This window comes from Pezoporus occidentalis, unplaced genomic scaffold, assembly GCF_034315485.1.
Source record: "Pezoporus occidentalis ecotype Australia unplaced genomic scaffold, CSIRO_AGI_Poc_V1 ctg236, whole genome shotgun sequence".
NCBI classification, from domain to species: domain Eukaryota; kingdom Metazoa; phylum Chordata; class Aves; order Psittaciformes; family Psittacidae; genus Pezoporus; species Pezoporus occidentalis.
Genome location: NW_026914244.1, coordinates 920,371 through 948,356, shown reverse-complemented (window position 1 = coordinate 948,356; position 27,986 = coordinate 920,371). Strand labels below are relative to the sequence as shown.

At 43.6% G+C, this 27,986-nt stretch overlaps 1 protein-coding gene across 1 annotated transcript; it reads right to left on the bottom strand.

The window, feature by feature from the left end:
• Positions 1–174: 174 nt before the first annotated feature.
• On the bottom strand, positions 175–27,267 carry NAT10 (N-acetyltransferase 10). Its single transcript, XM_062621955.1, has 28 exons — positions 27,041–27,267; positions 24,924–25,015; positions 24,120–24,291; positions 23,690–23,812; positions 22,498–22,559; positions 21,557–21,671; positions 20,269–20,376; positions 19,274–19,407; positions 18,788–18,881; positions 18,318–18,416; positions 17,627–17,763; positions 16,412–16,536; positions 15,963–16,113; positions 15,393–15,489; positions 14,524–14,640; positions 13,360–13,461; positions 13,180–13,254; positions 12,633–12,749; positions 12,331–12,464; positions 9,970–10,018; positions 8,951–9,044; positions 8,748–8,858; positions 6,431–6,603; positions 5,907–6,026; positions 5,061–5,159; positions 4,584–4,657; positions 2,008–2,091; positions 175–931 (listed from the first exon to the last, which is right to left on the bottom strand). The coding sequence occupies exons 1-28, from the start codon at positions 27,146–27,148 to the stop codon at positions 838–840; spliced, it is 3,060 nt and encodes a 1,019-aa protein (XP_062477939.1). The 5' UTR covers positions 27,149–27,267; the 3' UTR covers positions 175–837.
• Between the last annotated feature and the right edge of the window lie 719 nt (positions 27,268–27,986).

The following is a 27,986-nucleotide window of genomic DNA, read 5'->3' as shown; positions in this document are numbered from 1 at the left end:
ATAACAGTGCTGATTTCCTGGCAACCTTAACAAAAATACTCCACCAAAGCCAAGCAGCAGCTCTAGAGGAGCAGGCAGCAGGGAGACAGAAAGGCCAAAGCAGCTTCCCCTGCTTGAGAATGAGGAAATGTAAATTACTGAGCTATGGGAATGCTGAGGCCTTGTGAGCAAGTGTGAATGCAAACGAACCGCCTTTATTACAGCTGCTTGAGGAGCACAGTGAGCAGGAACTATAGACAACCTCCCAAACTAGAGCATTCATTGTATACCCTGAGCTCCTGTGAGGACGGCTCGGATCATGAGTCTGACAACACAGCCAGTGTGCACTGAATAGCCAGCCCCAAATAAAAAGTCAGTTGTAGTTCACAGCAAATCTCCCTCCTGTTACAAAGGAGCAGCAGCACTACTGAACCAGCAGCTGCAGGTATCAAGATGTGCTGCAATGCTAAAAGTGGAGTCACACACCAAAGCCTAACACATTTCCATCCTTTGTTAGCCAAACTCTTTTTTAATGAAGACACCAAGCGGTAAGATGTGGGGAAGTTTATAGGTGGATCTGCCCTCTTGGAATGGAATCTCTGTAGCTGCTAAAGCACCCTCGTAACATCCCAGTGTGTCACACACTCAAGCTCTGCAGTCACACTCTCTTCATAGACTGTGCCCTGGCAGTGTCACTGTGCTTCCCATATACACACACTTTAAAAATGCCTCTAAGGCTTTTCCTTCCCTTCAGCTTTCACCCCCGAAAGGAAAGTCTTTAGATTGAAAGGAGAACAGTACTTCTTAAGTACAGACCCATCACTTGTTAATTCACAAGTTCATTGATCGGCTCTAAAGTCATTTCTTCCACTTCTGCTTCAGATCTTTAGTCTTTTTCAATTTCTTCCGTTGCTTGGGTCCTCTTGCTGTTTCTAATTTTCTCTTCTTCTCACTGGGAAACAGGAACAAAATATCTGTTAAAACTACACCAGATTCCCATCCAGCTGGGAAATTCTGGTTGTAAAAGGGGGGTAATGGTCTACATAGAAATGTGGTTGGGAGAAAATACTTCCAATTTCTTGGGTCATTTAAGCTGGTGCTAGAGAAAGCACAAACAAGAGTGTGCCCTAGATTTTTTTAGTGCCTTCAGATGCTGTAATACAATTTGAATCCCAGAAGGTCTTGACTTTTAGCTCTTGTCATTGCTTTTTAAGACTTTAAGTTATATGACCTAAAGGCAATTCATATAAAGCATGTGGAATTTAGAGTACCTAGAAAAAAGCATTACCACTGACAAGTTTAAGTACACAGCTCTGTTCCTGCACTAGCAAACATGACAGAGCTCCAGTCTTTGTAAGCACTGACAAAGGTCTCTCATTCCTGTAAGGCTTCTGGAAACTCGCAGCTTCCAGCATTCATGAAAACAACTATGAATATACAACGGGTGGAAGAGAGATCACATAATTACTTCAGCTGTCAGGCACCCCAGGAAGGGGAAATAAGCAAACAGGCAAGTCTCAACTCTTAAGTCCCCAAGGAAAAGATGTGGAAAGGCTCCAAGCTGGGCAAGGCAGAAGAAAGATTGATGAAAAGGAAGGAATTGCAGAGCCACAGACTCCATATTTTGCAGGCTTAAGCTCACATTTGACAGAATTCTTTTTCCCCAAATTCCCATTTTCTCCCACGGGACAACCATAGGCTCCCACCCATTAGCTACCACAGCAAATGGGACAGGTACATGGTAGGAGTTTGTTCTTTAAATGGGACTCTAGGGAGAGATGGTACCAACTTCTGTGCATGATCAGGATCAAGACTTAACCATATCAACAGAAGAAAGTTAAATAAGCAACTAGGTTACGTTACAACAGGACTACAGAGCAACAGAGAATCTACACTCTCATTTTTCCAGGAAAACTGGGAATCTATCAAGGACACTAAGTTCACTTTATCTGCATTTAATTCTTTAGCTTCACTCTTAGGATAAATGTTATAATAAAGACAGCAGTGGAGCATTTCAGCTTTCTTCACCTTTTCAAACTGACGAGAGCAGCGTTCTGTCCTGCTTTGCTCAGCACCTCATTCCATTCTTCATCGTCACCCCGGATAATGTATCTAAGTGAAAAAGGTAAAGGAAAATCCAAGTAAAATTGCTAGCCAAAAAGAAAAAAATAAGGGGATTATATTGTCAGGCACACAATACTCGACAAACAAAGCCTCAGCAGCCAACCAAACCAGTATTTGGCAATACAGACAAAACTAGACTGGCAAAGGGATACACAATAGCTTGTCATGACTCTCAGCAGACTCAGTCCAAAGTAGATCAACAGCAACCAAACACTGTCCCCCTGCAAAGCTGGTCAGGGTCAAGTGGAGCTCTCTCAGGAACATGCCCTATTGTAAATATCACAAAACCGGTTTATGAAGCCTCTCCTCAGAAAAGCAGAGGGCTGAGTAGAGAACATCTGTTATGAAAGCAAAAAATGAGGCCACAGAGGTTATACTTCCCATAGCAGTGGAGTACACTTTCCTTTGCCCACTCAATTTCTTAACCTTCCATCACTACAGCTTTAAGCCTGACAACCACAATCAGATCTATATTCACTATAGATTTCTTTATAAAAGCTTGTAGGTTTTTTCTTCTTTCCCCCCTCAAAAAAAAAGAGGAGAAGGATGGTTGGGGTGGTGAAGGAAGAGGATGCAAAAAGCAGTGGTTTATAATGGAAAGTTAACTGAATTTGCAGCTTCTTTTAGACCAGCAGTAAGCTTGAATTGTGCAGTTCTTCTGCGTCAACCTGGGAAAAGCTGAAGACCTGCAGCTCTCTTTTGAAAGGAGAAATTAAGGCAACAATTGCTATTCAAATAAGCTCATGTTCTGGTGTTCAAGTACCTTGGAAATCACATACAAATTTAACTAGGCAAAGCAGTCATGTAACAAAATGGAGCGGTTGCTCTCCATCTCAAGTTCTTACAGGTTTAGAATAGACTGGCCTTTGTTCACATGAGGCTGAACAATACTGGACAAAGCCTTTTCAAACCAAACCGAACAGCTCTGTCTCTTCTATTAGTTTTCTATAACCTGTATTGAAAAGTGTTCAAAATGGATTTTTGTCTGCCTCTTCTCATGGAAAACAGGAATCTACTTTTGGGTGGAAAAAGGGAACATGGTCCAAAATGACAAACAGATATGTAATGCCACCAACACTAAAAAAATGGAATTAAAACTTAAAAAATGACGGTTATATTGTCTTCCTAATGTGAATTACTTGCAAGTCACTTCAAATCACATCCATTTTCATCCTCTCTTCAAACAGGCAACCAAAGATTGAAAGAAGTTTTTATTCCTTTTCTCAGATTTAGCAGATTCTAGAGCCAAACCAGACAACTTTCCTAGGATGTCAATATAGTAAATAGGATTTGTAAGACAAAAAGTGGGAGAAGAGAAAGAAGGGAGAGAACCAGTGGCATGTATAACTCCTGATGGTCCAGAAAGAGAGACATCTGCTGACACTCCAAGTAAACTGCTGGTTCAGCAGCTCAGTAGCCTACAAATTGCCCAGCTCTACAGCAGTTAAAAGGCATCTTGTAGTAATGTAATGTACTAAAACATTAATGCACACTGTAGTTAGTAAAAGAAGCTCTGGCTGGTTGTTCTTTTTCTGTTGGTTTGAGGTTTTGATGTTTTGGGGTTTTTTGGTTAAAGAATATTAAAATTAGCCAGGTACTGTTTTCACTTGAGTTGCACACACAGTTAAGCTGGATAGCAGACAACAGGACCTGGGCATCCTGGTTTGAGGAATGACTATTTCTAAAAGCACAGGAGACCGTAAAATGACAAACAGCCTGCAGTCAGGCAGCTTGCTTTACTACTCCATATTACAGAACTATATAACTAATATATGTATAATATATATACTCTACACAGCCAAGATCAAGAATGACACATAGATACATAGAGCTACTGCTGTGACAAAGGAGAATAAGACTAATGTGCTCAAACTCATGCCAGTGGTACTGAGAGAGAGCTGAAGACTGATCCAGCATTCCTGTTTGCAGCACATCTTCTATTTGCAGGACTGCAACAAGAGCCCCAGCTCTTAACAGCAATTCAGTTCTACAGCTCCACAGACAGCTCCACTCTGATCAGCTGTGATTTGCCAGCTTACAACCTTTGCTTTCCATTCAAACTGCCAGCAGAAAAAGGGAAGTTGGTAAGTTCACTCTTGGGAGTATGACACACTTCTCAGGCAATGAATTTCATGCACTGAGGTGAAGAGGCGAATGGCCTTGAACTGAAGTTATTACTGAATTTAATTCATACTGCAGAGAGTGGTTTGAGTGTGAAACAAAGCAGCTGCTAACAGAGCTGATTCATGAAGACTAAGTCATTGGCTGTCAGGCACACAATACCCAAGGTCTTCATTAGTGTAGCAGCATCTCCTTATCTTACCTGGCCACCACAGAGAATACCCACAGCTATTTCTCATTTTCTGATGGGCTGAGATACTGCAGCTACAGCCTTGTGCACCACACTGTGCTCGTGACCCAGCATTCAAACAGGTATCAGGGAAAAACTGGATCTGAGACTAAAATGGATGAATTCTTACTGTGTAAGGTCCATTTCCCTCAGCTTCCCCACTTCTTGCTTGTGTTTTTCTTGGAATTCCTTCGCAGCTTCTTCCTACAACAGCACAGTACAATGGATGCATTAAGTTCTAAGCACAACAATGCAATGGAAGGAAAATGCCTTTCCCACTGAAAGAGAAGTACATGCCCTAAAGCAAATACCAGATGATCCTGAAAAGCTTCACACTTTTATATAACCTCATTTCCATGTTGTTTGTATACATACATGTGTAATATATAAAAACATCTTGGTAGATTCTGCAGAAAATCCATGTTGCAAATTAACAAAGCATGACTAGAAGCATGTAACACAAAGCTGTCAGGTTTCAACTGCCATAATGTGACAGACGTGATGTGGAATTCTTTCCATCCAAGAAAATCTAGATGACAAGGCTTCTACACTCAAGGGAATTCCATGAAGTGCTCACATATGTATCAAGAAGAAAGTTCATAATTACCAAGTCATCATTTAAAGATTTCAGTGTTGGCTCCATTACAACATCTTTTGTTGCTGCCATCTGCTCCTCCACAGCTTTTTCCTGCACTGTGTTGAACAACTGAAAATGAAATAAACCAACACATGTAAGACTTGCTGTTTCTTCTAGGTTATTGCTCTAACATAAATAGGAAATGCTGTCTGTCCCCATGAAACTCTTCTAACCTTGCAAATGCTATCAGGTTGTTTATTTCTGAAGCATACATTCCATCATACTGAAATAAAAAGCTCAAGGCTGTTTCCTGAAGGCAGAATGATACAGAGCTTTTATAAAGAGTATAAAAATAAATCAGTCAGTACTCAATGTCATTTACATAAATGTAGAGTACTCGTAGTTTACAACATACTTCATTAACACAGCATCACTTGAGTAATATTTGCAGCCAAAAGCTGCATATGTATTTTTGTATGTTATTTTCTTCAAGGGTGTTATGCTGAGGAAGTCACCTCTCCAGTGAGCCACTACGACAGACTGCACCAGCTATACTACTGTATCCTGAACCTTGAGAACTAGAAGCCCTAAGCTCAGTAAGCAATTGCAAGCAGTTTGCAAGTATTTTGTCCGTCTCATTATTTGATAACTCACCACATTACTCAATAAATTATCATACACATCATAAGCACTATTATTTGGGAAAACACTACATAAATGCCATAAATCTTTCCACTGGATTTTCCCATCTTATAGAGAAATTTGAAGTCAATTGTTGGGGGCATGTTAAAGATACACAGTTTTGATTGAGCTCAGTATTGGAATTAGATACTGGTACAATACAACTAAGTCAAAGCCTCTTCATGATGCCATTACCTGCACTACTTTGCGGATAATCCTGTTGAAGAGGCCCATCAGCTGACTGCTGGGCAGTTCTAACTCCTTTTCCAGTTGGTCTAGAGATTTATGCTGTAGGCCAATCCCTAGAAAAAGGGCCTGAAGAAACAACATGTATTTCAGTTATAGAGGATTTTAGAGCATATACAAATATATATTACTCTCTACACTCCCTACATTTAACCAAGTCCTTGCTCTGCTCAAGTAATACAAGGCTTCTCTGGTATGAGCTAAAGCTTTGCTCAGATGCAGTGGAACACCCCTGAATTACTCTGCAGATGGCATTTGCCACTCCACACTTAGTATAGACAAATGCCTTTCTCCTGAAGTACAGATAAAAGTGGAATAAAACTATAAGCAGGAGAAATCATGAAGAGGACTACAAAAGAAGCAATTAACTGAAACTAAGTCTTTTATTAAAGATGACATGAAACAGGAAACTATTCCAAAAGTATATATACAAAGAGAGGTGAAGCATGGCTTGTTCTCACAGTGATACATACCGACTGTGCAGCAGAGAGAGAGATATCACCCATCTGGTTGAGAAAGAACATCCTGGCAATGGTAGGTACCATATCCATGATGAGATGATAGTCCACCATGTTGCGAGAGTACATCTCTAACCTCTTCAGGTCATATGGGATGAAAACTGACTCTAATTCAGCACGGCTGATGGCTGATGGGTACAAGAAAAAGACAGCAATGTCAAGACTGCTCTTTGAATACTGAGATCCTGGATAGCTACAAGATGATTCTTTGTACCCCTGTAGCAGCAACCAAAACTCTTTCTGCAAGACAAATACTAAAACCCCACAAGAGAGATTACCAAATTCTCTCAAGAGGACTCCCCTCTGCAGGGCATATTGAGAAAGAGTAATTTGCTTTCAAGCCAGAAGTGACTGTTAGAACTCTCTTGTCTGGCCCCTTTTTTTATACTGCCTGTTTCCCTCAGCAAGTGCTGGACTGACCCCAATAGCATGCAGTTGAAGTGAAGCCTCACTCTTTAGAAAGACATCACATTCCAACTTCCAAATTTCTAATGACAATGTTCTTCCTAAGACCCTGAGCAAGCTGCTCGGCCTACTGACCCTTGCTATTCAAGGCTTCCCTTTTAATTCCATACTGGATCTGACAGGTGTCAGTATCCATCCATGTTTTGTCATGCATTTAGCTGTTACAGTCAGGAGCCCTCTAATTTTAGAATCATAGAATAGTTAGGGTTGGAAAGGACCTTAACATCATCCAGTTCCAACCCCCCTGCCTTGGGCAGGGACAACTCACACTAAACCCTGTCACCCAAGCCCTCATAAACCTGGTCTTGAACACTGCCAGGGATGGAGCATTCACAACTTCCCTGGACAACCCATTCCAGTGCCTCACCGCCCTCAAAGAATTTCCTCCTTATATCCAACCTAAACTTCCCCTGTTTCAGTTTTAACCCATTACCCCTTGTCCTGTCACTACAGTCTCTAATGAAGAGTCCCTCCCCAGCATCCCTATAGGCCCCCTTCAGATACTGGAAGGCTGCTATGAGGTCTCCACGCAGCCTTCTCTTCTCCAGGCTGAACAGCCCCAACTTTCTCAGCCTGTCTTCATACAGGAGGTGCTCCAGTCCCCTGATCATCCTCGTGGCCTCCTCTGGACTTGTTCCAACAGTTCCATGTCCTTTTTATGTTGAGGACACCAGAACTGCACACAATACTCCAGGTGAGGTCTCACAAGAGCAGAGTAGAGGGGCAGGATCACCTCCTTTGACCTGCTGGTCACGCTCCTTTTGATGCAGCCCAGGACACGGTTGGCTTTCTGGGCTGTGAGCACACACTGAAGCTGGCTCATGTTCATTTTCTCATCAACCAACACCCCCAAGTCCTTCTCCGCAGGGCTGCTCTGAATCTCTTCTCTGCCCAACCTGTAGCTGTGCCTGGGATTGCTCCCACCCAGGTGGAGGACCTTGCACTTGGCGTGGTTAAACTTCATGAGGCTGGCATCAGCCCACCTCACAAGCGTGTCGAGGTCCCTCTGGATGGCATTCCTTCCCTCCAGGGTATCAACCGAACCACACAGCTTGGTGTCATCGGCAAACTTGCTGAGGGCGCACTCAATCCCACTGTCCATGTCAGTGACAAAGATGTTGAACAAGACCGGTCCCAACACTGATCCCTGAGGGACAGCACTCGTTACTGGTCTCCAGCCGGACATTGAGCCATTGACCACAACTCTTTGTGTGCCACCATCCAGCCAGTTCTTTATCCACCAAGTGGTCCATCCATCAAATTGACGTCTCTCCAATTTAGAGACAAGGATGTCGTGTGGGACAGTGTCAAACGCTTTACCCAAGTCCAGGTAGATGACATCAACTGCTCTACCCCTGTCCATCAGTTCTGTAGCCCCATCACAGAAGGCCACCAAATTGGCCAGGCAGGATTTCCCCTTAGAGAAGCCATGCTGGCTGTCACCAAGCACCTTGTTGATTTTCATGTGCCTTAGCATGGCATCCAGGAGAATCTGCTCCAAGATTTTGCCAGGCAAAATCTTGAGTTACTTAAATCTTTGCTCAAGAAAGCAAAGAAGTAAAAACACCCACAAAACACCAAAACCTCACCACTCCTCGTTTCCATTGGTAGGAAATGTCCTCTTAGCTTTTAGTTAGAAATAAAAGCATTATTCTGGATAATAGGAACAAACACAATGACTGACCAAGAGCAATTCATGGCACTTCACGGGAGACATCACACAATGCCTGTAGTTGAGAACTCTCACAAACATATACATGGATTTTAAACTGCAATCTAACTGAACATCATGTGCCAGGGTACTCACGTGGCTGGGGCTGCTGTTTGATGTTTTTGTTCTGCAGTATATTCAGAGCCAACGAAGGAGAGAATGTGCTGAACTGGTAGGAAAGCAGAGAAAGGAACCGCCTCCTAAAATCTACAGGACAAAATGATAAAATAAACAGCTTCTGTGGACCTCTAGAATAAATAGTCCTAAAGATTCTCTAGTGTTAGCAAAGTCAAAATTACCTTTCCAGAAGGCAGTAAGCCAAGGCTCCTGTTCAGTGTCCTCTTCGTTCAGTGTCTTCAGCATGATGCATGAATGCTCACCAGTCAGGTCATTCTAATAAATAATATATAGAATCATAGAATAGTTAGGGTTGGAAAGGACCTTAAGATCATCAAGTTCCAACCCTCTGCTATGGGCAGGGACAGCTCACACTAAACCATGTCACCCAAGACTCCATCCAGCCTGGACTTGAACACTGCCAGGGATGGAGCATTTACCACTTCTCTAGGCAACCTATTCCAGTGCCTCGCCACAGTAAAGAACTAAAGAACTTCTTCCTTATATCTAACTTGAACTTCCCGTGTTTCAGTTTAAACCCTTCACCCCTTGTCCTATCACTGCAGTCCCTGATGAAGAGTCCCTCTCCAGCATCCTTGATATCACTCATCCTGCCCATGAACCTTTTGCACTCTGTGCCCAACTGATGCAGACAAAGGTCTTCTAAATCAACAAGAATGCATGTATCCACTGCTACTGATCACCACTCCTTCATGGAACACCTATGAGCTCCTAGAATCTGGGAAATCCCAATGCTGAGGGATTTTAGCTTCCTGAGGTAACCAGGAGTCACCAGTTTCGGGAATTCCAGATACATCTCAAGAGCCAGAAAAACAAAAGAAAAATGCAATTACATGAGACAAATTCTCCCCAAAAGTCCTATAACTGCTAGTGCTATCTTTTGTAAACACTTACAAACACAAGAGCGGTCTGCTCAAGGGCCACTTGTGTATTTTACCAATAACCACATTATTAACCCTCAAAAGCTGTATTTTTTAAGTGCAAACTACACATTTACAACCCTAAAACTTTACTCCTTTAGTTATCTATAAGCCTGGAGAATAAAAAGGATCACAAACCAACCACCAGATGTAGCCTCAGGAAACTTTCCTGACCGACTCACTTCTCACAGAAGCTAATGGAAAGCTGCCCAGTGATTTCAATAGGGCTGGATTTCATTCAGAAACAATATGCTACTTACTGGTGTCTGCCTCAGATAAACTGGCACAAATCCAGCACGTTTCCAAAACCTGGGAAAATGGAAAAGAGAAAACACACTGAGAACGACAGAGCTGTTGAACCTACAGTAATACTTGTGGTTAAATGCAATTTATCTACCATGCAAGAACAACTGTTGAAAAGTAAGTGGAAGTCTGTAAGACAGCCTGCCACTAATGAACACAGACAGAAAGTAGTGGCAGCAATCAAACTGGCTGAGGTTCTAACTTAGAGGAGTGAAGAATGATGACCAATAATGAACAAACTTTCAAAGACTGACAGACATGACACAAGAGTTATTGCATTTGACACGATTCCAAGGCCTCCCTTAGAAACAGGAAGACAGATTTTGACCAATAATACCACAGACTCCTAAGGGACGCCCTGGGGAGAGGATGAGGATTTACAGTTACTTCAAAGACTGATGATTTTCCCTGGCAACTTCCAGGTTGCAAATAGTCACTTGTGGACCAGGGAGAACCCCAGACTGATCAGCAAAATCCTGCTGGCTTCCCTTTCCATCCTCCTGCATCTCAGTTGTGAACTGCTCCTCCAATTCGTTTTGCCCAGGACTAGTATAAGAAGACCTGCTGAGACCAAACATATGGCATCCCAGACAAAAGAAAGAAGCCAGGCTCCAGAACAACTGTCACTGGCAGCCTACCTCCACAGGCCATGGGATGACTACTCACTCATCAGCTGTGCAGCATGTTGCAGATTTCAGCAGGAAACCCTAGAGTGTACCCTATCCCACTCTTCACCCTTTTTTATCTATCCCACAAAGCTAACAGTCAAATAACTGAAAGAAAGAAGCAGTAAAACCCTTTATTCTCCCTCTCTGCCCTGAGAGGGATCATTCAAATAAAGACATCTGAGCCATTTCCTTTATAATTTGCAAAGATTGAGACTATTTCAAAAGAACCATTCATTTCTGATGCTCTCCTCCATAGCTGAATAAGTCACCATCACATTTTGGCATGAACTTTGCAGCCATATTCACTATCACATTTTGGCATATGACAATTTACCACGACATTTTGGCATGAACTTTGCAGCACACTCACCATGGAACAAAGCAGGCTACAGCCCCTGTATCTGAAACACCAGAGCTGTAACATATAGTAACTGACTGGGTCAGTCACAAACTGGCCTCCACTGCTCTTACCACTTCTGAACTCAATCTCATCTCTAGTACAGCACCCTAGGTCCTCTGCACGCGGGGGTATGCCAGCAAGGAGCCAAGGTTTTAGGTGATAAATGACTGCTTTGTTTTTAAGCTAGCAACAGGAAGAATTTTGCATTACTTTGAAACTGTCTCCCAAACTATGTGTGGATTCATAACTTCCCAGTCTATGGCTGAGAAAGTCTCAGGAACCAAGATAGTTTTATAGAATATGATAATATTAAAAAAATTTGCATCTATTACAAAATTCTATGGTTTTATACAAAATGATGTTGGAAGGTGGAGCTAAAACTGAAGAAAAATTAGTAAGTCATTTACTGCTGTAGTAACTCAGATCCTCCATGGTAAGAAAAGCAAGAAGTAGCCACAGCTGCTTGTGCAAGTCATTTATGTTAGTTGGGAAACTAATAACTAACTTTGCAGTCAGCAGCAGCTCAAGCTTCTACAGGTCACAGGAAGTAGTACTTAACTTTGCTCTGCTTCTTACAGGCTGCTCTTACTTCTCAGCAAAACTCAGCAATTAAAGCTAGTTACTGTTAAGAAGGGTCACAGAGACAACCAAGAAGTGAATGGGTTTGCCCTCAGGAGACAAAGGAAAAGCTACCCTGAAGAATGCACTTAGGATCAACCCTACTGTACATCAAGTTTTATAGGAGAAATGGTTTTAGAAACCAAGTGAAATACGCAGAGATAAAAAGAATATCCAAGGTGTAAAATATTCATTCATAATACAGATATTCATATACTGTTCTTGCGAGACACCACTTGGTGCACTGTGGGCAGTTCTGGTGTCCTCAACATAAGAAGGACATGGAGCTGTTGGAGGAAGTCCAGAGGAGGCCACAAGGATGATCTGAGGCTGGAGCACCTCCTGTACAGTGGGGCTGCTCAGCCTGGAGAAGAGAAGCTGCGTGGAGACCTCAGAGCAGCTTCCAGTGTCTGAAGCCTACAAGGATGCTGGAGAGGGACTCTTCATCAGGGATGAGAGTGATAGGACAAAGGGTGATGGGTTTAAACTGCAACAGGGGAAGTGCAGGTTAGATATAGGGAAGAAGTTTTTAGTGTGAAGGTGGTGAGGATAATAATAGTAATAATATATATTGTTATAATTTATAGTCATATTTTTGCATTATATAACTAGCAAATAGAATAATGTCTTACTTGAGTAATTTTGGTGTTAGGCCATAAGACACTCCTAGATAGTCCAGGCTTTCAGCTTGTCTCTCGCTCAGTTTGAGAAGTAGAGGAGGCAAGTCTTTCCGAGGTGTCATAACCTCTTCTAATAAACTAACAGTCTGAAAAAGAAAGTGGAAATGGGTTAGTAGCAATCCTCACAGAATCTGAAAATGACATCTCTTCTCCTGCATAAAAAATTAGTATTTCCTCTTTACAGGGAGAAATTATTATCAAGACAGTGACAAACAGCACAACAGCAAACACAGGAAATGTACTGAGCTCCATACCTCACTGCTTACAGTTGCAATTTCTTTTGGCTTTTGAACTGTTTTTTCTTCCAAACATGGGAATTTGCCTTCATAGTACATCTGCAGTAAAGTCAGAGCTCTGCTGCCATAGCCCATCTGTCAGGTAGGAACAATACATTGTAAGCAAACAAAATCAGTGCAGAGATCACTCAGTCACTGCAAAAACACATTTTCTTTGCTACACAGCAACTCCATGAAGGACACTACAGAACCTGGATGTCTGAAATCACATTGAGAGCCCAGTTTAGGCCTGTGTAATAATTCTTGGTGGTTAATTCTGGCACTCAGAAAATGCCAAACACCAGTGTGAACATTTGTCAATCTCACAATAAATACCACTGGATCTGGACTGTACACTGCTGCTCAGGATGCTGGCACTGGTTTGCTACTTCCCAGGGGAAAGCAATGCCCCAGCCTGCTGGGCATCTGATCACTTCTGTGTGCCTGACCTCATTCTGTTACTGCTGCTGACTCAGTCCCCAAGTTTAAAATGCTAAAAACAACTGAGTTCCAAAAAATACTTTACCCCCTGGTAATCCGGATGAACGGCAATACGAACAACACGGCCACCAGAGAGGCCCCCGAAGTCTGGATCTTGGAACTGCGGAAGAGACAAGTCAATTTAAGGAACACACACGGGTACTCTGGAAATAATAAACAGCACTGAAATCTAGCTTGTGTGTGAGCACATAGCCAAATTGTTCACCTGCTCTGAAATGGTCCAGGGAATAAGATCACCAGAAGCTTTCTTTCCCCTAGAAAGGCTGTTCATGATAGATTGGCGAGAGATCTCTCCCTCCATGCACACCTGCCAGAAAAGGTAAAAGACCATTACTAAATGTTTTCTCCTACAGTTCCCCCACTACAGCAGAATCAAAACTTATACTCAGGTGTTGAGCCCACTGTGCAGTATTGACATTTCATGTAATCCCCTGCTCTGCAACATGATGAGCAAACATATATGCACCAACAGGCTCTGCCCCTAAAAGCTGTCTCAAAAAGTCCATGAACAGCAAACATAAAAGCTCATCCCACCAATATTTCTCTGTAAATGTCATGTATTTTTCATGTAAATGGGGCTTTTTCTTTTAATAAACAGTAGCTCTAACTAGCTGCCTCACACAGATGTTCAGCCTGGAGCAGAGAAGGCTGCGTGGAGACCTCATAGCAGCCTTCCAGTATCTCAAGGGGGCCTATAGGGATGCTGGGGAGGGACTCTTCATTAGGGACTGCAGTGATAGGACAAGGGGTAACGGGTTCAAACTTAAACAGGGGAAGTTTAGATTGGATATAAGGAAGAAGTTCTTTACTGTGAGGGTGGTGAGGCACTGGAATGGGTTGCCCAGGGAAGTTGTGAATGCTCCATCCCTGGTGGTTCAAGGCCAGGCTGGACAGAGCCTTGGGTGACATGGTTTAGTGTGAGGTGTCCCTGCCCATGGTAGGGGGGTTGGAACTAGGTGATCTTAAGGTCCTTTCCAACCCTAACTATTCTGTGATTCTCTGATTTTAAGAATCTGTGTTTTTAAGGAAGAAAGGATACAGTCAGATACCAAACAGACAAGGAGTGAAATATTCCTATATCTCTAAGCATGTGCACCTAGGAGTTTGCATTTTTGCAGTCCTACTGCAAATAACAGGAGTGCTAGAAATAAGGGATTAGCAGAGTGAACCAGTGAACCAACTTTCCTTGCAGGAAGCTGAAATGGGAGGACAAAGTCATCTCTTGAAGCAGTTTAGCTCCTCAGAAGACTTCTCAGCCTAAGGTAGCAATTACTCCCAGCTAGTACACTCCTGTCATACTCCACTGAGTATAGTGTCTCACGGCAGTGTACTGTACAGTTCACTTCACAGATATACTCTGTTCTCTTACCTGAACAACAGCAAGAACTTCTGGTAATGAATTCTGGGTAGGTGGAACAGGTGGCAAAAGGCAAAAAAGATGATGGGCAGGAGCATCAGACAGCATCTGGAGGTCATTGGGTGAGTTCTGGAGAGTAAAGACATACCAGAAATAAAGAATTATTCCACAAGAAGAGCTTCAAAGTCCAATGTAACATCAGTAGCTGGCTCCTCTAGTTTCTGAATTTAGAGCTGTTAAGAAACTTGGAACTAGTACAGTACTGATGGGTAAGAAGCTCACAGGCCACTTCATGGCTGTTAAACTCCCAGGCAGCACCTGTTTTTCTCAAGTGAAACCTCTTGTTTTGATATGTATACAACTGAACTTTCTATTTTTATATAGCAACTTATCTCTTGAACTACCAAACCTTAAAGAATTTTAAGTGTCATATGTTTAGTACTCAGTATTTATGGACTTCACCACTCACTAGTGACTTACTAGTCACCCATGGTCCTGAAACCTTGAGATGAGCTATTACTCTTTTCAGTAGAACAATGGTACTCTTCTTTCGGTTAACCTGAGGCTACTAGAACTGCAAAAGAGGTTCATCACTGATAGTGTTCTGACAAGTTTGTAGGCTCACCTAGAACTCAGTCAACAATTTCTCAAAACAAAAATATTCCAGATATCTGTAAACCCAGTATATTCAGCCAAGACCAAGGGAAAGTTCTCTCCTTTTTTCTTTATCAGAGAAAGAAGAATACAGATCTGTATATAAGAAGCAACTGAAGCTGTTCAGAAACCTCAATTAGGCCAATTCAATTAGACTGTCATAACAAACACTGCTCCCTCCATAACATTCCTAGCTGAAGTTTTGACAGAAGTAGCACGAGCTTTACCTTGTAGTGTGAAGCCACATAGAGGGCCATCAACCTCTGTAGAAAAACTTCTGATGCTCTGTGGTAACAAAACAGTGTGTCTCTATTTACATAATATCTAACCACAAGGGTTAAGGAAACAACCCCTTTGAAACAAGGCAAAAGCTCCTTGTTGGTTTAGAAGTATTTTCAGTACAGCCTTGGGCTCTATGCTGGCTTGTGCTCTTAGACTCTACAGTTCTATTCACAAGAATGAGTGACTTTGGACAGTATTCATAGCCTTCACATCCTCCCACTGTAAAGCTAATCCTTTTATAACTCTAGCAAGGATTTCCCTTCATTTAACCCTTCTTTTGGATCATCTCTGCAGTAAAACTGGAGTTTGGTAATGTCCTAGTAAGACACACCACCAGTCTTAAAGGGCAGTAGTAAGAGCTTAACTCCATAAGTGTGGTCTTAATAGATTTCTGCCAAAAGATCATGTGCTGAGGTTATCACATTAGCTGGAGAACCCACTATTAATCAGCTTGCAAAAGCTGCCTTCATCTGCAAGCATATTGTGATGAGAGCACAACACCTGAGTAAGGATACAGGTCACAAGCCTCAGGCAGTGGGCAGCCAGAGATGATTCTGGTGATGTTGAGACAGTCCAAGCACAGCAGATCATTCAGCCACTTTTCAACTGGGTCTCCAGGGGCATATCTGATTGACTCATGGAGAGAGATTTCATGCAACGTACGAGCTGCAAAGACATTTCAGAGAAGAGCATCTAGTGTTGGAAGTTACAGCTAGCAAAGAATCCAGTAAGATTAGTGTCCTTTAAAGGTCTCCCAGATTAGAACATCATTACTCACACAGCTTTCATCCCTTAAAAGCCTTTACAGCTGAAAATCATGAGGAAAAAACAGAGAATTCCTTCATTTTCCCATACCATTACCCTCCAGCTGCAAAGTACATGGACACATGGGATACCCACAGGGCTTGCCAGCAGCAGCACTGAAGATTACAATCATGCACCAGTGCAGACCACAATGGAATACCTGAGGCAAGTTTAGCTGTAGCTGTAGATTTGTTCTCTGCTGTCATGGTGATTTGGGTCTGTGCACTCTGCTGACGGAGCTGCTGAATGAGCTTTAGAGACAGTGATCGACCAGTACCCTCATACCTGAAAAGCAGAAGACAAAAGTGTGGAGCAAATAACCAAACAGGAACCTTGAGCATGGGGAAGCTCCAGGACAGAACTAGGCTGCCATCCAGAGCCCTGTGAGAGCCTCAACCACCTCTGAGAATCCTTTTGATGCTTGCAGCCCAGAAAGCCAACCATATCCTGGGCTGCATCAAAAGGAGCGTGACCAGCAGGTCGAAGGAGGTGATCCTGCCCCTCTGCTCTGCTCTCGTGAGACCTCACTTGGAGTACTGTGTGCAGTTCTGGTGTCCTCAACATAAAAAGGACATGGAACTGTTGGAACAAGTCCAGAGGCCACGAGGATGATCAGGGCCTGGAGCACCTCCTGTATGAAGACAGACTGAGGAAGTTGGGCAGCCTGGAGAAGAGAAGGCTGCGTGGAGACCTCAGAGCAGCTTCCAGTGTCTGAAGGGGGCTTATAAGGATGCTGGGGAATGACACTTCATTAGGGACTGCAGTGACAGGACAAGGGGTGATGGGTTTAAACTTAAACAGGGAAGTTCAGGTTAGATATAAGGAAGAAGTTCTTTATTTTGAGGGTAGTGAGGCACTGGAATGGGTTGTCCAGGGAAGTTGTGAATGCTCCATCCCTGGTGGTGTTCAAGGCCAGGCTGGACAGAGCCTTGGGTGACATGGTTTAGTGTGAGGCGTCCCTGCCCATGGCAGGGGGGGTGGAACTGGGTGATCTTAAGGTCCTTTCCAACCCTAACTATTCTATGATTCTATATTCTTTTGCATGTAGGACAGGGCAGCCTAGCCTGTCACTTTCTCAGTCTCACCATACAGTAAGGAAGATGTGATTCTTCCCTCTTTCCTAGCAGACTACAGAATTCTGTTTATGTATTTACTCCTTGCAGCAGAACAGAGAAGGTGCAAGTCCATAAGAAAAGGAAAGCAGCAAGTTCAAGAACTGACTCTTGATTATTTTAAGGAGCAGTTCCACAACAGATCAAGAATTAGCATGACCTGATGTAATAGTGTAATAAAAAAATGGACTGTAGATAAGAAATGGTCCACTGACACTTGCACGACTGCTTTCTCAGGTAGAAAATTGCTGCTCAAACCTTACCCATTGATTGTAGAAGCCATGAAAACAAGATAAGGGCCCAGCAGGTTCTTCACCAGGGGCAGAGGAATGGCAGCAGCTTCATCAATCACAACAAGTTCAGCTTGACCCAGTTTCACAGAATCAGCAGGGTGTATGTACTGCAGGGAATGAGATTACACCATCACTGTCAACAACAGCTCATCTGGGAATTAGGGAGATGTCAGAGTTGGCAGAATTGATGCCCTGAAAAGCTGTTTTAGGTCCCTGTTCTCCAGGACCACCAAGCCAGAGATGGAGACATGAAAACAAATAGTTGGGAGAGGGTCCATGTTACCCTAACAAGGGTCACACATCTTGTTTTGTGCATTCCCACACAAACTTATCTGCAGAGATCATAAAAATGAAGGAAATCTCATCACTAGAAACACATGCTCTTCCTTCACTGTCTCTTTCACCTTCCCTTGCTTTTGTTTTAAGAAGAAACCCACAAGCCATTAAGGAAGCTTTGTAACCCACAAGTTATTCATGAAAAGAAGCAAGATATTTTGTGAAAGTCTCTCACCAGAAAAAAAAGTCTGGCTTTAAAACAAAATCAATCAGAACAGTTACACATCACATAAAATGCACACGCTTACAGTCAAAACAAGCATGGGTACAGCCAACAGTTAGGAACAAAAAGTAGACAAGAAAGAGTGCAAAAGAAGCCAGTTACCTGAATGGTCTGTCTGTGCTCCTTGAACACATTCACCCTGACAACAGCCTTGTTAAACTCTGGATTTAAAGACTGAACAATCTCATAGTCCAGATGTTCCTGAAAGAAAACATTGTTAAACAGTAGGAACAAGCCAAGATCTAAATATTGTTTATTATTATCATCAAAATAAGCTCACTAAGACAACACAGTTATTTCAGATTCCAGTTAGAAACTCATATAACAAAAGCTTCAGAGGTCTGAGAACTGAGAAATAATTTACTTATGTTAAAAACTACTTTACAAAGAAACTGATTTACCCAGCTTAAAAATAGAGAAGGAAACATAACAGTACTATGATTCATTTTTGCAGAACACTACCAAAAGGCTGGTAGCTGATATATGTAAGCAAAAAAAACCAGATGAGATGCAAAACCCCTCCTAAAACAGGACTGCTGTGAAAGTACTGTAAAACAGTCCAACCTCCTTACCTGATACTGCAGCGCATCAAAGCCTTTAAAGATGAACTCAAAGAGAGTGTGAAGGTTATCGGGGCTTGGAGATGTGACAAAGATATTGGAGTAACTGCACAGAAAAATAAAGCAGGAGTTTAACTCTTTTTCTAACAAATTTTACATATACATATTAAGTATGGACACTAAGTATGTATATATACTAAATAGAATGTTTTCTCTCTATGAGGGGTTGATTTTACCTATTAACCAAACCACAGCAGATTCCTTTAGCCACTTATTTATTATGTGTGATTATTTTGCTTTTTAAAGATTGAGGGGGTTTTATTACTGTAAGATAGAAAAACTTGAATATCAGTGTATGCAGCAATCAAAAGATAGAAGAAGAATAAAAAGGAGGGATGCAGTACTTGAATATATTACAGGTATATTCAGATCCTGTCATCTTTTCTTTTAAACTCATGGCTGCACATCAAGCCTGGGAGATTGGGGGGAATTACTCACCCAAAAGCTACTGCTCCAGCAATAGCCAGTCCCAAAGCAGCAGATTTACCCCGTCCCCTGGCTGCTGTTAATGCCACAGTGCTCTGTAGAGTCTTCTCAGAAATGGCTTCAATGAATTTTAGAACTGCTTTTGCCTGATGAAAAAAAAATGGAAACCAAACATCAGCTGTGTTTAAACTGCATTACTTACACTTACCACTACTACACATGCTCTTTCCTAGAACAGGAGAAAGGAAGAAAAAGACAAGATAGGAGAGCAGAACATTAAAACCCAGATGAATAACATGCAAGAAGTGGTAATCTCTACCCACCGAGTCCTTGAAATTACTCAGGTCAAAACACAGATCAACAACCAGTACAGCAACTCTCAATTACTACCCCAATCCCATTGACCACAGAGCATATTCACCAAGATGGGAAGAGGCACACTGCTCTCATAGGAGGCAGATGAACATATCCAGGCAGTGAGAAGACCTACTACAAAAGGGCTTAAGCACTACACAGCTCTGGGAGCCACCAGGCTGAACTGCAGCTTCTCAGTGGATACTTCCAAAACAGGAAAGGTAACTGCAAGAGGGCCTTCATTTACACTAGTCAGTGATTTTCAAACTGGAGTAAAAAATATGTAAGGGAGGCAGGCATAGGGCCATATTAAAAGACAATAGGCGTTTTCAATTCCTATTTGAAACTGAAATGAACAGAAACTTCAGGTTAAGTTTCCTGCTTATTTCAATCCCTGAGAGCTCATCACCTTTTTAAATGTGGACTTCTCCAGATGAGCTTCCTGTCTCCATTCTTTTCCTTCCACTTATTCTCAATTTCAAGAAAAAAATCACTGACACTGCCATTGAGCTGCTATCTCCAATTGTTTTTTCAAGGAAATTCTAAGCCCAGATCCATCACTGTTCACACTCAGATTTGATCACATGCACGAAGAGACACGCTAAGGCGACCTGTCAAGCACAGAGTATCTCAGAGGTAAACACCACACCAACCTGATCCAGGGTTTTACAGCCATCTACCAAAACTCCTACAGGCTGTGTATCCTGCAAGCTCTCCTTCAGCTCTTTCAGTTCCATGTCCTGTGGCCGGAGGCTATCTTCCTGTAAGACACAAACAGGAAACTTGGGCACAATTACACATTAAATATTTCAATTTTAAGGCATCTTCAGGAGAATGGTTACACAAGATGTGGATAACCTGCCTCCCTCAAGCTTGGAAGAAACCAAAGAAAGGATATTTCAGTACATGGTGACTGGAGAACAGCACTGCTAGGAAGAAGGGACCACTTCTGAAGAATTTAATTCTTTTTTCAGTCCTCAGGGTATGATCTGTGTTGTACTTGTCACAGAAGGGGTACATATTGCCACGCAGGGGGGAAAACTACTGCAGCAGCAATACATCAATTTTCAAAGCAATGTAAGAGTTTCAAAGCCACACAATAAACTTGGATGCAAAAGCAATTCATTTTAAATGGGAATTATTTCTGATTTTCCTTATTGACACTTAAAAATCCAAAGGCATCAGTCTATCCGTCTAACAAATAAGCCTTTGTGCTCCTGTCAGTATTATTCTAATGATAAGGGGGAATTGTTTTTTAAAATCAGTGCTCTGTTAGAGTGTTTTTACCATCTCTGACAGAATCTAAGTTGGTATTTCTTAAGCCACACAAAACAGTTCAAAAGCTTAAAGATTTCTGTCTAAAACTGGTTCAATTTTACCTTTGTCTACAGCTGAAAGTGAGAAAAGGATGTATTTCTAACAGTGCAAACTATGTCTGGTTTATATTCAGTGAATACTTCCTGAGATGTGGCATGTGTAGATCAGAAACAGCCACCACAGCTTTTAGGTGTCGGGGGGTCTCCTGAGCTTGTAATATGCTTATTTCTGAAGTGTTTCCCCACCCTCCAACCATCAAAAGGTCTTTTTATTTGCCTCATTCCAACTGCCCATCAGCTTGAAATTTCTCTATGCCCTTCTGAAACAGCAACCACAGATAGTTTCACTTCATTTGGCTAAACAGCAACAGAGCAAAATCAACAAATACAGGCAAGAACACACACAAAACTCTATGACAGGAAAAAATCAAGGAGGAAAGGAAAAGGAAAGGAAAAAGACAACTTCCCATGCTTCACCCATACCAATTGTAACTTCTGCAGCATATTCTAATTCCTCTCTGCAAGACCATGATTTCATAGAAAGGAGGGTGAAAAGAAAGCTTCCTTAACACACCATGGTTAAACCAATTTCTCCCAAGGAAAACTGCTGACACTGGTTACTGACCTGAGACTGTGGTGGAACTGGTGTGATATTCGCAATGTGACTGGAGATGGGCAAGATATTGAGCTGATCATCAATCACAATGCAGTTCTTGCATGAGGCCAGAGACAGAATGAACCTGAGCAGTGAAGCAAAGGTGACTCAGTAAAAACACCAGTAACACAACTGAATTTTGGTAGTTAATTTAAGCTCTTTGCTAAACCCAGACCTAGTATTTACAGCTACAGCTACTTACAGCTGAGCTACAGCTGGTAATATGCCTCTTACCATAAAATCAGGATCACTCACACAAAACAGGTATCCTCTTACCAGGATGTCTCCAATGAAGACTAACTGAAGATCATACACCCAGAGATCATTTAAACAGGAGGCAGCTGCATGAAAGTGTATGACTTGAATCCACAGTAGCTGCGGCCCCCAAAGACTGCACTCAGTGCTGGTTATTCATCCTAATTTCTGACATCCCGTAACCACCTGCATACTAAAGACTGATTTCTGCAATTTTCCTGTGGCTGGAGGTAGGGCTCACTCAGTAAAAGCTGTTGCTTCTATACAACAAAAGCAGGGAGAACAAGACATTTCTACAACCATACAGAATACTCTACACTCATCAGTTTTATGTTTTACAGTAGTTCAGTGTCTGAACTTTGGTGCATCTGAAGCATGTTTCCACAGAGCATTTCAAGAAAGGAACTCAGAACAGTTTGCAAATTTGGGCCTATTTTCATATATCCCTTGTAACACATGCCAAAACTCTGGATAGAATCCCTCCAACAACAAACTCTTCATTTCCAGAACAGTACATGAGAACTTCACTGAAGCAGCCAAGAAGCCCTATTCCCAGGCATACCTACAGGATGCTTCCCTAATATGAATACAAGATGTTGTTCCAGCTGTTTTCCTTGGACGTACAGCTCTGACCCTTTACACTCCTAATAACTTACCTCTCATTGAACCGTCCTATCACATCCTGGTGTGCCTCTGTTCTGTACCGAGAGTGTACATCCTGAAACAGAAAGAGAGTCAGTCTGAAGAAGGAACAGCAGTAACAGTGGTTATGTCCAAGATCATTACTCATGGTACCTTGACATGGATTTGATGGATGGACCACCTGGAGGATAAGGAATTGGCTGGATGATCACACTCAAAGGGGGCCTACAAGAAATCTGGAGAGGGACTTTTGACAAGGACGTGTAAAGACAAGGGGGAATGGTTTTAAATGGAGAGAGGGGAGATTTAGATGAGATATTAGAAAGCAGCTCTTCCCTGTGAGGGTGCTGAGGCACTGGCACAGGGTACCCAGAGAAGCTGTGGCTGCCCCATCCCTGGCAGTGTTCAAGGCCAGGTTGGACACAGGCGCTTGGAGCAACCTGCTCTAGTGGAAGGGGTCCCTGCCCATGGCAGGGGTTTGGAACCGGATGAGCTGTCAGGCCCCTTCCAAGTCAAACCAGTCTGGGATGCTCTTCCATGCCTGTGGACTACTCTCCCTTTCCACTAACACTGCATCCCAGGCAGGATTCTGATTTTCTGTTTGTTGTGAAACATCTGCATTTTCCAAATACTTTTTAAAAATATACTTTACCCACCAATTCCTTCACAATGGTCTTACTTATTGTTGCCCAACTTAAAGGTCAACTCTGCCAGGTACAGAACATTTCAAACACTTCAGAGATGCTAAGAAAAAATAGCCTATCGCTTTAATTCACTTACTGGCATTATTATTAAAGGAAACGGTTCCTTCTCTAGGTGTAAGTATACTTAGTGTGAATCATTTGTTTCTAAAAATATCCAGTAATTGTGAAGCTCATTTTACCTAGCAACAGGTCACAGAACCATCAAAGGGCCTATTCCTTACTTGACTTGCTGTTACATGCGCAGACAGAATACATAATTTCCAAAACTATTGTGAAACAAAATATCCCAATTGGATTTCTAAATGACAGCCTTTTCTTCTTTGTAACTGTAATTTCAAGACACAGAAATGTCTAAGCATAAGATATTTAATCACAGATGAATGAAGGAGCATGGAAGATGATGGAAGGAAAATCACAGCCCGTAACAAAAGCAGAATAAACCCGCTTAGCATCACCACGATGTACCTGCTCAAACAAAAGAGACACATAACGCTGAACATACCATGGTCATTGTATAGAGCTGCTTCAGTGAGTTCATAGTCCTCAGGAGAATCACCACAATTCCACCACCTTCTACTGTTTCAATAGTTCTAGCGAGCAGGTTTGGAGTCAAGGCTTCAAAATCCTAGGAAATAAATACAACTCTGAAGTTGCCAAGAGTTTATCAGTGCAACCAGCACCTACTAAAAGGAACAGAAAGACTAAAAACATTATTCCTCAAAGTTTAACTCACGCTTAACGTCTGCATTAACCACTGTCTCATTAAAATTCAACCAACACGGCTATGTCATTCTCACAAAACTTGTAAAAGATACATGAGACCGTCATAATTTAAGTAACAGAAGCAACAAATACTGCTCCGGCAGCATTTACACTGAAAGCCACTGATACTTGTTCAATGTCCCTTTTAAGTCAAAAGGTTGACTCCTTACCTGAAGTACACACATGCCAAAAGTGTTGCCAAGAATCTTGTGAGTCTCACTGTAATAGCAGTAGCGAATGTTTGTGGCTGCTATGAACAACTCAAAAGGATCATCTTCCTTTATGTTTAAAGTTCCGCTTTTAATCTTCTTCTGCAGTTGTCTCATCCTCTTCTTCCGGTGGCTAGAGAACAGAATTATACACAAGTGTCTTGGAAAAGGGTTTGAGAACAGCGCCTTCAGGCCTAGGTTCATGTCTATCTTATATCACAATTGCTGCTTTCATGGTGTGTTCCCAAGTGCCATCAGCCCAGCGTGGTGAATATCACCCAGAATCAGCTGGGTTTGCAAGAAACCAAAGTGCTTCGTCAGAATCAAGTAGCGCCAGGTAACTGCCTTTGTGTGCAGACTGCGAGAATGACACAAATCTAAGAACTAAAATTTAAGCATTTTTTCAAAATGTAGGTATTCCAATGCTTACTCTGCACTCAGTCCTAAATGTGGCTGAGGCTGAGAAGCTCGGGAATTAAAGTTTGGGCCTTCTGAGGTTCAAAAGGTGAGGGAGAGATTGACCCAGGACAACTGAATTAGTGTTAGAGCTCCAAAAGGAAACCAGAGGTACCTAGTGCTGGTGTCAGCTTTATTACAGTAACCAAGTTTTAGTTCTGGAAGACCAAACTTCCTGTAGCTCCTCCAAGAACTAATGCTGGTTCTCATTACAACCAAATCACACAACCTACACTCAGCAGACCAGACACAGAGCTTTTGCTTCACACAGAGCAGTGACCACAGCACAAGTCACAGGAGGTATCTTACCTGCTAAAGCCCAGCTCCTTTTTGTAACACCATAGGACAGAGGGTCTGGCCTTTACCGTTGCTTTGGACAACATGTGATGGAGTATAACCACCTGCCAAAACACAGGAACAGTCATCAACAACTGGGCTCATCAGATAACACTGAAGAGCAAAATTCTTTTCATTACTTGATTTTACAGATAGGTGTTTACCAAGCAGCCCTTTGCAAAACAGAAGGATCCCTCGACATGTTGTGAGGGTTATGTTCCTTTTTACACAGACCTGTGCAACGGAACCTTCTCCAGAGCTGTATGACATTGAAGACACCAAAGTACACCTACCATTTCCTTAGCGCTCTGGCAGAACTCTAACAACTGCAGAAATAGATTATTCCAGGCTAAATATAGTTCCTGCTGTTTGTCACTTCAATAGAGATTTTGCACAACGTATTTCAGACTTCTACAGTTTAACAAGATTTCCTTCTGAATCTTTATCTGCTAGCAGATATGGCATCCCACCTCACTGCTTCATATCCTGCACATTCCTGCTGCTTTGGAATTCAACTCATCAATGAAAATCCTGAACACAACCAGACTCAAGAGATATCCCACCAGAACTCACCCATCCACTTGAGCAGTAAACGAATGACAACTCTCTACAAGTGCCTGACAGGAGGATGGAGCCAGGAGGGAGCTGGGCTCTGCTCCCAAGGAACAAGCGACAGGACAAGAGGAAACGGCCTCAAGCTGCATCAGGGGAGGTTTAGATGGAGCTGAGGAACGGTTCCTTACCCAAAGGGTGCTCAGTCATTGGAACAGGCTGCCCAGGGCAGGGCTGGAGCCACCATCCCTGGAAGCGTTCATGCACCATGTAGACAAGGCCTCAGTGCCATGGGTTAGTGGCAGTTGCAGTGCTGGGGAATGGCTGGACTTGATGATCTGAAAGGTCTTTTCCAACCTGGTTGATTCTATGACAACTTTCTTGTAAAGCCACCTAATTTCTATTTCTTAAGTTTTTTTCTGACTAGTTTATCCTTCCCCCATTAACTGGAGCTACCTGAACCAACTTATCCTAAAATATCATGGCTTTGCTAGGCCATTCTTCCCCTTTCCACTTACAAAACACAAGTCTAGAGTCTAAAGAGAAATCTAGTGGTTCATGTCTTCCATACAACGCTACTGAGCAGGTCCAGCCCAGGTCCTGGTGTGATGACATCTGCAAGATGACTTTGTACATAAAACACCACCTGAGGGCAAAACCCATAACATCTGATGACAGAACTGAGATAGGAAAAAAGCTCCAGTTAGCCAGAAAATGAAATGTACTTTGCCCAGTTTAAAAAAAAATCCCCAAACAATTCCAATTTGCTTGTAGCTTTTTTTAATGTAATATTCATGTGTTTCTCAAACAGATGTTGAAGGGCAAAGTCCCCTAAACCATTTCTGAGGCCCCTTTGCCTTAGAATTCACTTAGAGGTGATCCTCCCTCTCTACTCAACCCTGGTGAGGCCACATTTGGAGCACTGTGCCCAGTCTGCGATCTTCAGTACAAGACAGAAAACGAGCTACTGGAGAGGGTCCAGTGGAGGCCACAGGGATGCTCAGGGGTCTGGAGCACCCCTCTTATGAGGAGAGATTGCGGGAGCTGGGTCTGTTCAGTGTAGAGAAGAGCAGACTGAGGAGATCTCATCAATGCAGATCAATAGCTCAAAGGCAGGTGCCAGGAGGATGATACCAGACTCTTCCCAGTGGTGCCCAGTGACAGGATGAGGAGCAATGGCCATAAACTGAACCACAACTTTCACCTCAACATGAGTCAGAACTTCTTTACACTGCGGGTGCCAGAGCACCGGAACAGGCTGCTCCATTGAGGTGGAGTCTCCCTCTCTGTAGACATTCAAATCCCACCGTGGACACGCTCCTGCTCTGGGTGGCCCTGCCTTGGACTAGATGGTGTCCAGAGGCCCCTTCCAACCCTGATGATTCTGCGCCTTGAGACGAGTTCCCCCCGCCAGGCTGAGGCACGACACGCTCTCCGCGTGGATTTACTGAGGTAAATCCCGGTTCCGGGCGGCCCGTTCACCCCCCGTTCACCCGAGGCCCCGTTCAGTACCGCACCATCGCCCAGCACAGCCTCACCTGGTCCTTGCCGCGGTCGCCGACCACCACGAAGAGGGCCCGCTGCCGCTCCGCGACCCCATTCTCGATCAGCACCCGAATGCGGTTGTCAACCTTCCGCCGGTGCATGGCTGCGGGGCGCGAAGGGCTCCCTCACGAAGGGGCCGCCGAGCCGAGCCGATCCGAGCCGAGCCGAGCGGATTCGAGTCGAGTCGAGCCGAGCCGAGCCGACCCGAGCGCTGCCCCGTGCCCCCTCCGCCTCAGACAGCAACCGGACGGAGCCGGCAGCTCGCGCCAAACCACGTGGGACCGGCGCGGACCGGGGCGCGCTCGTCGCGCACTGCCGTAAGCCCCCCCCTCCGAGGCTGTCCTTGCGGTTCGCCTGCGCCGTACGTAACGGTGTAATAATACCTGACACTGTGTAATGGTGTCCGGTAGTTGTATGCTTTAAGCAGAACGCAAACGGTTTTTTCCACACGGGAGGGTCGCGGAGTTGTGGAAACACACACGCAGTGATCAGGGCCCCGCCGGCGCGCTCGTTAACTCACAGTGTTCCCGGTGCAGGAACGGTGCCGTTTGCGCTCGCGGGCCCCTGGCGGAACCGGGAGACGACAACGGGACCGTGAAGAGGGGGAGGCGGTGGCGGCGGGGTCCGGCCCGGCAGCAGCGCCCCCGCCTCAGGGCAGCCGCGAGAGGCCCCCGGCACCGGCGGGGCGCGAGGGACCCGAACGAGCCGCCAGGGGGCGCCACAATAGGCAGCCGCCGATGCCGGCGGCGGGACGGGTTTCGCTCGGCACCGCGGTTTTCCCACGTGGAATTCCTCGTGCCAGGCTTTCCCGGAGCTTCGGGGGGGTTGGGGTTGGGGTTGGGGGTTGGGGTTGGGGTCACGCTTTGTTTCACCCCGTAAGATTTTCCCACGCAGGGTTCTTTTCCCCTACGGCTGCATCTCCCCGCGCATTCACCCCGC

What these genes read in the sequence shown, in the direction of transcription:
- NAT10 (XM_062621955.1), bottom strand. Translation starts at nt 27,148, where the DNA reads ATGCACCGGCGGAAGGTTGACAACCGCATTCGGGTGCTGATCGAGAAT. An exon ending in TTGCAACTGTAAGCAGTGAG is followed by an intron (nt 12,465 to 12,632) that starts GTATGGAGCTCA and finishes TTTCTTTTTCAG; the next exon opens with ACTGTTAGTTTATTAGAAGA. An exon ending in CTCTCTCTGCTGCACAGTCG is followed by an intron (nt 6,027 to 6,430) that starts GTATGTATCACT and finishes TTGTTTCTTCAG; the next exon opens with GCCCTTTTTCTAGGGATTGG.